Below are 11,007 nucleotides of genomic sequence, written 5' to 3'. Positions count from 1 at the left end.
ATGGTGGGCTCGCGAAAATTGTGCAAAACAATTGCAATAGGAGTTTGCACGGCCCCGTGGCCCCGTATTCACCGTGTGGCCCGCGCGGGCCACCGAAGTGTCTTGGGCCATGGCCCCAATTTTTTTCTAGGGCACCGTGGCCCCGAAGTGTCTTGGGCCATGGCCCCATTTTTTTTAATTTCTAGGGCACCGGACCCTCTCGGCCCTGTGGTCCGCTAAAGGTATTTTAAACCGTGATGGGATTTTGGGTATTGTGTTATTTTTCATTGCCGTGATACATAAATTCAATAAGTTTAAAACTATAGTGCTAACATTATAGTCTGTTTTACCCATGCAAAAAAAATATTAGCACAAACTTTTGCTGTTACATAAATCAGTTTAAAACTATAATACTAACACAACAATCGGTTTTATTAGAACGTTTAATATTCATTCACTCATGCAAAAATAAGGCATATTGGCACATCTGATCAATAAAAAAATGAGGCGGATCGGATGAATATGCTATATGCAAAGGAATTCTACATTTCTATGAAAAAAAGATCTTCCTGTACTGTAAACATACAACCCCTAAAAGGAGTACATGTTCTTGCCCTTTATTCCCACCAAGCGAGAGATTCCGGCTTAATTACTCTCCGTTTTCGTTGATTGCCTCGCGCATATACAAATCGGCGTTTTTCTACACGAGTCCTTTTCGTTAACACGCTAGCATACTGCAGTTTAGAAGCATTGGAAGCATTAGGAGAATATTGAAGTTGTGTGAGTTTGCTGCAGTTTAGAAGAATATTGAGTGTGGGGAAAGATGGGACACCTTTTCATTATATTTTCTCGTCCCATGTGATAGTAAACAAAGAACATGCAAAATTACAAACGTATCCTCACGTCTCCTATAGACCATTGTTAATTGTTTAAAACACGATCAGGATATTCTGTTCTAAAGGTGTCCCATTTTCCCCTATTCTACTAGATACATGGTTCAGTATGAATGAATGAATTCAACTTACTTTATCCTCGCGTGGCCAGAAAACGATGTTCGTTATACCACGAGTGTTCTGTTTCACAAGCCTAAGCTTATGAGTATTTATATCATATACTATACTAACACAGCAATGTGCCTTATGGTGAACTTATGGTTTATTATTAACGTTATCTTTCATTTCAGATCTAAATACCAATAAATATTAAAGATCTGTAGACCGAAAAGGATTAATAAAAAAATCGGCCATACTATATACCCATGCGCAATAACGCTCGCCCCAAGTATATCATGCCACCAAGTCAGCATACCAAGTTTAACACTTCCTTTTTTATTATCTAATAGAATGGGGAAAAAAGAAAAACAAGGAAAAAAATTAATGGAAAAAAAAGAAAAAAAACTGATAAAATCAGTCCAGAGATTCCCGGTATTGTACGCAAACACCATGCAGTTAGGAACATACCGGGAATCCATGTGGAAAAACGTAGCCAGGGATATGGAGGAAACTGGTAAGGATATTTTTTATCATTTGGCTTGTGTTCTTACGGGGTATACAAAAGTAAAATCAAAAATTGCATTTCTAGAAATGCTAAAATGTGATCTAGAGAAGTTATGTTATGGTACTTGTGAGGTGGCACCAGGTGTATGAAATCAAATACCTGTGTTATAACGGCTGTTGTTTTTATGCCATGCGAGGGTTAACCAAGTTACACTTCGTGCAAATTTGTTGCTACGCCCCTTAAATGTGTTCCTACATACACTAATAACATTGTGTTTTTTTCAGTGAAATGGTGCAAGCAGAAGTGGGCGTACCTCCGGTGCAGTTACGGGAGATATCTGCGCAAAGAAAGAACCGGAAGTGCGTCCACCCACCACCACTACCATCAAGAATTGCAATTTTTAAAAGAACATTTAGAAATTAATTTACAGAAAAAAAAGAAAAAAGAGACTCAGCCAGAGTTAGAGCCAGAATCAAGCGGCGATGAAGTCTGGCTGAGTCAGAAAAAAAAATATAAAAACCTAACAAAAGAACAAAAACACAGTTTTAAAAATATCACTACCAAGGCGCTTGCCGATCTTGGCGGTTCTGCCAATAAGCCAGTATGTGTTGTAAAGCCTATTCGTCGAACACGGTAAATTTGTTTGATTATTTTGTTTTTTTACAAGAGATATTGACTTATTGTTGCAACACCGCTAAAATTGTCATCCGCCTTGGTAGTGTGCATGTATATACTTTTATATTTCTTACTTTTTTATTTCTAGTGCCTTTTTGATTTCGCTTTCTAAATCCATTTCATATCATCTATTTTTATAATCGTGATGTTCCGTCTTTTCTCGTTCCGACATTAAATACTTGTGACAACTTTCGGCGTAATCTCAATGGATATTTTTAAGAAGCAACTCCGATCCGAGTACCGCGATTCGCATTCTCGTCTTATAGTATGCGCGTATCATTGCAAGCCAAGGCAACACGCGTTAGAGTTAGAATCTAGTTTCGGTCTCTTTTTCCTACTTTGAACTAAGCGCACATTAAGAAACAGTTATAGTGCTGTTTGAAATTGAAGAAGTCGTTGAGTAAGCAAGCTGAATATGTCAGAAAATTTAAATATGTCACAAAAAACAAAAGTACATGCCTTCGTTATATTTTTTCCTACATTAGACTACTTATATTTAGACGAGCTTTGGTGTTTTTTTAGCGTAGATTATTTTCAAGAACGATCGCCTCTTTAATGTTTTAATGACTGGTTTAACACCTTTTACGCCGGACAAGCATTTCCTTACGACCGCTTCGCCTTCCTTCGAGGCGAATTAAATCTCTGCAGTGAATATAACGATTCGCATTTTCGTCTAGTCTGCACATATCGTTGCAAGGCAAGGCAGCACGCGTTAGAATCTAGTTTCGAGGGTCTCTCTCTCCCTACTCTGTACCTAGCGCTTATAAAATGATTATACCGTTTAAAATGGAGAAATCGTCGATAAAGTAAGGTGAAATGGTATGCCAGAAAGACATTTCACAAAAAACATCTAAACATTTCCCTTAGTTATAATTTTATACGAGCACGGACGAGAACAGAAAGTTTTAATAAGATTAGAGTCTATTTAATTTGTGATATTCCGCTTCGCATATATATTATAGTAGGGCGGGGGAAGACGGGACACCTTTTGAACATAATATCCAAATATCCTGATCGTGTTTTAAACAATTAACAACGGTCTATGGGAATCGTGAGAATACAGCTTTATAATTCTTTGAATGTTCTTTATTTCCTAATAAATTGGACGAGAAAATAGAATAAAAAGGTGTCACATCTTCCTCCACCCTACTGTATAATATAAACATATATTTAAGCCATAGAGTTTTTACACAGATGTAATAATATCAAGTTCGGTACTACATTATTTCGATAAAATCTTATTCAAACTTTGCTCCAAAATCAAAATACGTAACAGTTGGCTTTGCGGTAAAGTAATAGTCACTTTTAGTAAGTTATTATTATATTGGCCGCCCTCGAATCACTGGGTGTACCACCGGATGCCAACCGTGACTTTCGTTTGCTTACAAGGCTTCCAATGGACCGTAATTATATTTCCCACAGTTTATACATTAGCTAGAACAGTTGTCGTGGTGGTGGGACAACTTTCGCCTAAATCTCTAGGTCTGTGACATGCCACGCTGCTGTAGGACCTGACCTACGCGTATAGAACATATAGAATCGTTTACAGGATAATATGAAGTATACCGTGTGAGGGTTTAAGGCGTCTCATTTGGCTTCTACTTATACGACCAGGTAAAATCTTAATACAAACCAATGCGCTTCCAACCAGAAGATTAAAATCATAGGTGAGGGTGTTCAAGTTCGCGTTTTAAGTTTTCAGGTAAAATAAAATAAAACAGCGAAGGGAATCTTTCACAGAAGAGCGAAGATAAGGAAATAAGGAATAAAACGAAATTCGTTAGAAACTACTGAAGTAAAAATATAAAACGTAGAAGCGAAGATGCTGTAACCGACAGCATTGAACAGATCGCTGTCACGATAGGTCAGAGGTGTATTAGTTGTGTGTTTATGTTCGGCCGTTTCGGTTTCCATTTATCTTCAAGCTATTTTATGAATTAGCTCTAAAAATTTACAGGTTAAATTGTAACGATGCTGGCCGATATGTTTAATAGTGCAATCCCGTACTTGCTGCTTTTTTTAACAAGTGATGTGCAAGCAAGCGTTTTAGTAAATCAAGCTACGGAAGCGAATGCAATTCAAGCAAATCTCGGTAAATACAAGTTCTTGCTGCAAGGCATGTTATAAGTCTGGGATCTTCTGCTAATTTATTTTATGAGAAACAACGTATCACTATCACGATAATGGGAATCTAAATAGGACGTATAAAAAACGATGGTTCTCGAAAAATTAATTACCAGAAAAAGAGCTCAAACAGACTTGAATGTCGCATTTCTAGAACCGCGGTGTTTATAACACGCTGACAGGTCTTTAAAATATTCTGTTTACTGTAAACAGTGTATAGCATGCTCCCTTATTTTATTGTAGCTCTTTAAGTGTTGCCATATATAGTAGGATGGGGTAAAACGGGACACCTTTACACATAATATCCAAATATCCTGAATGAGTATTAAACAATTGACAACGATCCATGGGAGTCTTGACGATAGAGATTCTTTAAATAGTCATTGTTTTTTTTAAACAATTAACAACGATTCATGGGAGTCTTGACGATAGAGATTCTTTAAATAGTCATTGTTTTTTTTAAACAATTAACAACGATCCATGGGAGTCTTGACGATAGAGATTCTTTAAATAATCATTGTTTTTTTTTAAACAATTAACAACGATCCATGGGAGTCTTGACGATTTTATGATTCTTTAAATAGTCATTGTTTTTTTTACAAAATAGGAAGAGAAAATAGAACGAAAAGGTGTCTCATTCCCCCTCCCCCCACCCTACTATATTATTTTTTAAGTGTTGATAAAACTAATTAGTTTGGACCTAATATAGAGGGCACAAAACAACACTTAATGCATGCTGAAATCTATTTAAACTACCTTGTAATACCCACTTACATTAAATTATATTTCCCGTTTATTTCTGACCATCTTTGACCCGATATCTTGCAGCAACGGATGGACCTCATCCGCTCGTGTGTCGTCGGGACCAAAACGTCACAAACATCCCAACTACAAGTAAGTAGACGTGTCATCAATGATATTTTATGAAATTACTTCTAATATAATTATCACCTGTTCAAGTTATTTAAATAGAAATATACGATATGGCAGCCTTCTGTTTGTTTTTTTTTTATTCTGTTCTATACATAAGCAGTGAGGTCCTATATATACGGCGGTCACGCCATAGCATCTGTGATTTATTAGGCAGAGTTTTACTCCAACAGTATTAAAATACATTCAAAAGAAAAGCGACATGCATAATGCGAATATTTTAAATTAAACAGCTGGTCACTTTAATTACTCTTTTATATAAAAAAGATAATTCACATTTCATCTTACATAGTTTTATCAAGCAAAAAGGATCACAAACAACATCAGTAGGCTACCTGACTTTCAGGTCGTTCCAAGAAGCGAGTAAAAGTCGCATGTGTAACCACTTGGCAGGTGCCCTAATCCTGCTAAAGCTCTCTTTGAGTAGTAACAAGGCGCATTGAAAATGTATATTTTGGTATAGTGGGCCAACTCTGGCCGATATCACAGATGTGCCACCCTTAGGGCCTCACCTACATACAGGAAAAATTATGTTTCTTATCTCTTTTTAAATGTTCAAGCTATTCAACAGTTTTAGAACTCGAAGCTAAATCCCAGGTCTCATGACGTGACTTGCTGTAGGACCTCACGCACGTAGTATAAAATACACGTTCATTTATACTTGTAAGCCAAATATGTTTTAAACAAATGTTTTAAACGTCCAAGCGATCTTTTACCAGTTTTGGAAGCATCGGCCACACCGCCTCTACCATTCCGAACTTACTGCGTATGGGAGATAGGAAATATTTGCAACTCAGAAGAATTTGATCGAAACGGCGGAGCTATTTATTTGGGCCAGGTATAAAGGGTGAAGTGAAGTACCGATAAAACAGTATTAAGGTAGCTGTACACAGCACCTGGAATTCGTCCGTTTTGTCTGCTTTGTCCGGATTTCGCTGCCGCATGCGGAACGCGGTAATGGATTTGCATACGACTTCGCAAGCGAATTCGCATGGATACTATGTGTACAGCCACCTTTATTCACCGAATTGTACGCAGTTGCAAACTTGGTAACGTTCGGTAGTATTGACTGGTTTATAACAATATTTACCACAGATATGGTGTATGGCGTCATTCAAAGAGAATATTTAACAGGTGTTGAAACTCAATAAGCCGATATGACCCACTATAAAATACGGTCGCCAAACATACATTGATAATACATTGTATATCACGCAGTCTTGATGGATTTGTGGTGAATGTACGTTTACTGTAAAGCAATACTTACATTTTCTCAATGCACAGGACATGGATCTGGGCACCGACAGCTTTTCCATCTTCGCCCATATTCGTCTTCGTCCACGCAGTGGTTCAGACAACTGGGGTGGTCGTATTCTAAGCAAAAGAACTTCTTATAAAACGGGATGGCAGTTTGTAGTACCGAGTTTCTATGGGCGTAAGTTACATTTATACAGTCAGTTGCATTGAGGTCAACACAGAACCGCACCCATAGTACGCACATCGCAGTATCGACGTTAAATATGCGGAATCTATAAATACGGAGTAATAATACATTAATCATGCCATAATAACATTTGGTTTATATGTCATATCTAAATCAACCAGGTCACAGTATAAAGTAAAAATCTAATATATAGGGCAGGGGGGTGGGGCACATTTTCAATCTATTTTCTTTCAATTTGGTAGTAAACAAAGAAGTATTAAAAAGTTATAAAATTCTATACTCGCGACTTCTATAGACCATTGCTAATGGTTTAAATCACGATAGGGATATTTGGATATTATGTGCCAAAGTTGTCCAGCTTTTCCCACCCTACTATATCTATAATAAGCCATATACGCTGATGTCAACTTGTTTTCTTTCCACAGGTAAAGTGTCGATGTATATGAACGATAATCCAGGTCACATAACATACGGTGAAGCAGTAATTCCAAACTATACTTGGTTGACAGTAGCCATCACAGTCAATAGAGACGATTTCAGGTAAAATGCTATCGTGATAAGGGGGCTAAATAAGGGGGCTTAATAAGGGGGCCAAATAAGGGGGCTTAATGCACGATATTTGAATGTATTATATCATCCTATTTGATGGTAAACAAAGAACATTCAATAACTAAAAACCGTATTCTTGCGACTCTTATAAGACAGTTGTTAATTGTTTAAAACACGATCTGAATACTTGGATATTATGTTCGAAAGTATCCCATCTTCCCCCACCCCACTACAACGTATGGGGGCTTGTGACGAAATTAACGAAATTAACGAAATCGATGAAAACGTTCTCATTATATGAAAATTGACATATTGTAGATTACACTAACAATTAATCTACGTTAACAGACAGAGCAACCTGGCTACAGTTAATGCATATTTAAACGGGCTGCCCGATGGATCGCCTTACATTGTGCAACTTGACGGGACCTTATCCACACAGGCCCCGCTTACTATTGGTTTGTATGGACATTGTATGTTTTTTTGTATGGTTAAATTATATACACGGTTTGACATTGCGTATGGGAACGTTTTTTACTCTTTTATCTCCAATTCTTTACGGTATCTGTAGTACGGTTGACATATTGGTTAAACAAAGCTTTAGAAGCATACGAAATAAGAGCTCTGTTAATTGTGTTAAAACACTATCACGAAAAGTGGGATATATATAATGTGCTTACGGTATCTATCTTACCCCACAGTACTTTATGTATAGTTACGAGTATATGTCACCTGGGTATTGCTTCCTAACAGCAGATAACCTTACTTTGTTTTGACCAAAGCAAAAAATACCATCGGTCAAATATTATCCCTCGAAAGGTGCAGGTCAATATTTTGTCGCTCTAGGCGTTTTTTATACTTCGAATATTTAAAGGAGTGGGCGGCATTTAAAATATTTAAAGGATTTTAAAACAAAGTAGGAATTTTCGCCGCAAACAGATTTTTTGAACGCCTAAATATTTCGCCATTTACAGAAATTTTAATTGTCGCCTTTTAATACCGGTTAGCTGTAAAACAAGCCGCAATAATTAAAGGGTGGTAAAAGTTAAGACGAAATTAATTGCGGAATTTTAAGAGCAATACGCAATTGGTAGCTCATGATAATTGCAACAGGTGTACAAGCGGAAATTACGAAACGAAGTGTGACTCTTTGAAAAGTTTAATCAAACGCAATCGGAGCTAAATTTTAACCGGAACCTAAACTAAAATAACCGGTTTTGAAAAGATCTCCGTCTGTATAGTTGCGAAAAACTTTAAACCAAGTTAAAATAATTTAATAACTTTGTTATCTAGGCTAACTATAGAAGTAGGTACCGGAAGCTCTGGCTTCAAAGTCCGGCCACGAACACAAGGTATTAATTTAAATTGAAAATGGCTACGATGGTGTTGGCTATGCTGGGATAATCTTCTTATAAATTGTACTTGTTTCCATCGGGTGTTGTTTTAAATTAGCAGAATTTCTCTTAAAAGGCGATATACATCGAGACGATATAGCGCAGTGTATTATATAATGGAAAAACATCGCAGCGCTTTTCGAAATGAAACTTACTTTATCCTCGCGTGACCGGAAAACGACAGTCGTTATTACACGGGTTAACACCTCGTGCCAGTTCACGAGTTACCATGCGTATTACTTTGTGGGTGATTATTTCAGGGGGATTTTTTTATGTATGGCTGATAATTTGAAAACCCGTTTGTTTCCAGGACATTGGATGTACGAAGACAACACTTATCATGTCGGTAGAAAAGATTGGAGAAGTCCTACCAGGCAAAGACACGTCCACCGCTTCTACGGAGATATAAGTGACCTTACTGTATGGAAGCAAGCTCTCACTCCAGAACAGATTCTACATTATTCAGAGTCTATTGTCGCCAAAAACGGTAAACTTTTACGCGTAAAGTGGGGTAGCTGGGGGAGACGGGACACCCTTAGCACATAATATCCAAATGACCTGTTAGTGTTTTAAACAATTAACAACGGACTATCGAAGTCGTGAGGATAAAGTTTTATAACTCTTTGAATGTTGTTTGTTTACTATCAAATGGGACGAGAAAAAGAATATTGCGTCTTCGTACACCATATGCATAGAGTCGAGTTATAACACGGATGTTTTTATAACACAGACACCCATTTTTACACATCCTACTTAGTGTTAAGTTGCCACACAAACATAATAGATCTGGCTAGACATGATGAGTGTCTTATACACTATAGTATATGGGTTTATATAAAGTTATAGAAATATATTTTACCTTTAGTTGAAACCAGAGCAGAAGCGGCCCCCGTGTGTCAACCAGGCTGGCGACCATTTGGTTGTAAATGTTACAAGCTCTTTCCATCCCCACTCCGCTACGACACCGCGTGGACAACTTGTGTAAGAGAAGAAGGGCGACTGGTAGTGGTGGATTCGCCAGCGGTTCAAGATTTTGTTTGGGGACTGGTTGTTCCATCATCAGACCAGGATTTCTGGATAGGTAAAATATATTTTACTATATATACATATAGCACGCATAACTTTCTACTTGGATGCATTGTCATTGCGCAACCAGTTATTGTGGTAAGAGCTTATATGTATTTAAGTTATATAGCTAATCTAACGCGCTTACATGTACGCATGCCCGTCTTGATTTATTATTAATTGCGCTTATTAATAAACATAATACACACTTCACAATTTTATTTTACTAGTGGGGTAAAGGCCCAAACCTTGACCTAAATATCTGCGCCCTGTGACCCCGCTTTAGGATCTAACCAATATAAAATAGAATGCTACCATACAAACAAGACAATACCATATATGAACAACATTGCAGGTCTGAACGATACAACAAACGAAAGCATTTGGAGATTTTCAAACGGGTATAATCTAAATTACTTTATTGGCCAATGGAACAACTTTAAAAACAAGTAAGATCTAGAAAGCAATCTAGTGCTACAGTAACTCAATGATTATTGTATACACAATAAGCGAATGCAAGTTAAAAACTATGGTATGATATATAGAGTGAAATAAAACATTTCTATTCGTGTTATGTTACGTAGGTCTGATCCGTAACAGTATACTATTGCGTCACTGAGAAAAAACGATTCAAATTTCCCGCCATTTTCAGCTTTCCGGACAAAGAATACAAAACGGACGATTGCGCTGAGGTGAAAAAGATCTACGCCGGGAAATGGAATGACGCCAATTGCAATAAATTCAATCCATTCATATGCGAAAGAGGGCCACGAGTGTGCGGATAGAAAAGGCTGCGCAGACGCTAGCATAACTAAGTGGTTGAATTAAACACTTTAATGTGACAGACATCTCACAATTATTTAAACTGTTGTTAGATTTATTGTTTATTGCAACGCATTTTCATGTTTCGAGGTCAAAAACCGCAACGAACACGATCGCGTGGTATATGCTGGGCGCTAATGGATTCGTCGTATTAGAATTTGATTGAGCTTCAACGTTTGTGTAATGTTCGTGACATGCTAAGCAATACAGCCCAAATACAGTTCAGCAGCTGTTATGTTATTATATGAAGGCATAAGGGGATAAAAGTAAGTTTTAAGTATAGTTACTGAAGTTATTAATTTGATGATTCTATATTGGCTGGATCTTTTTCATTACCATGCCACGTTTGCTAACTGTCACCGTGATTCTTCATAGAAATAGAAAGATCATTGCGACAGGAAACGGTTCAAACGGGCCTGTATAGCTTTTTATACCAAGCCCCGCACGCGTTTCCAACAGTACCTATAATCGTTCTTAAAGCGCAATTTTACCCTTTAGCGGCGATTAGGGAATTAAAAAATGAGTTTG

The 11,007-nt window shown here is 37.3% G+C and overlaps 2 protein-coding genes and 1 long non-coding RNA gene across 3 annotated transcripts; 2 read left to right on the top strand and 1 right to left on the bottom strand.

The window, feature by feature from the left end:
* Positions 1–1,192: 1,192 nt before the first annotated feature.
* LOC149727279 (uncharacterized) lies at positions 1,193–2,223 on the top strand. Its single transcript, XM_089890111.1, has 2 exons — positions 1,193–1,485; positions 1,761–2,223. Exons 1-2 carry the CDS (start codon positions 1,323–1,325, stop codon positions 2,111–2,113), a joined length of 516 nt encoding a protein of 171 aa, XP_089746237.1. The 5' UTR covers positions 1,193–1,322; the 3' UTR covers positions 2,114–2,223.
* Positions 2,224–4,056: 1,833 nt separating this feature from the next.
* On the top strand, positions 4,057–10,714 carry LOC149727277 (uncharacterized). The gene is made up of 10 exons (XM_089890094.1): positions 4,057–4,243; positions 5,104–5,169; positions 5,925–6,043; positions 6,490–6,640; positions 7,075–7,189; positions 7,547–7,656; positions 8,903–9,079; positions 9,458–9,673; positions 10,013–10,106; positions 10,310–10,714. The coding sequence occupies exons 1-10, from the start codon at positions 4,123–4,125 to the stop codon at positions 10,440–10,442; spliced, it is 1,302 nt and encodes a 433-aa protein (XP_089746220.1). The 5' UTR covers positions 4,057–4,122; the 3' UTR covers positions 10,443–10,714.
* LOC149727278 (uncharacterized) lies at positions 5,577–9,593 on the bottom strand. The gene is made up of 3 exons (XR_016386214.1): positions 9,452–9,593; positions 6,473–6,579; positions 5,577–5,717 (listed from the first exon to the last, which is right to left on the bottom strand). It is a non-coding gene; the product is annotated as an uncharacterized LOC149727278 (long non-coding RNA).
* Positions 10,715–11,007: the final 293 nt, after the last annotated feature.

This window comes from Ciona robusta, chromosome 12, assembly GCF_009617815.1.
Source record: "Ciona robusta chromosome 12, ASM961781v2".
In the NCBI taxonomy this organism is placed as follows: domain Eukaryota; kingdom Metazoa; phylum Chordata; class Ascidiacea; order Phlebobranchia; family Cionidae; genus Ciona; species Ciona robusta.
Note: the sequence above shows the minus strand (reverse complement) of the source record. Positions and strands in the feature narration are given on the sequence as shown.

What these genes read in the sequence shown, in the direction of transcription:
- LOC149727279 (XM_089890111.1), top strand. Translation starts at nt 1,323, where the DNA reads ATGGGGAAAAAAGAAAAACAAGGAAAAAAATTAATGGAAAAAAAAGAA. An exon ending in CAGGGATATGGAGGAAACTG is followed by an intron (nt 1,486 to 1,760) that starts GTAAGGATATTT and finishes TGTTTTTTTCAG; the next exon opens with TGAAATGGTGCAAGCAGAAG.
- LOC149727277 (XM_089890094.1), top strand. Translation starts at nt 4,123, where the DNA reads ATGCTGGCCGATATGTTTAATAGTGCAATCCCGTACTTGCTGCTTTTT. An exon ending in AGACCAGGATTTCTGGATAG is followed by an intron (nt 9,674 to 10,012) that starts GTAAAATATATT and finishes ACAACATTGCAG; the next exon opens with GTCTGAACGATACAACAAAC. An exon ending in TGGAACAACTTTAAAAACAA is followed by an intron (nt 10,107 to 10,309) that starts GTAAGATCTAGA and finishes CGCCATTTTCAG; the next exon opens with CTTTCCGGACAAAGAATACA.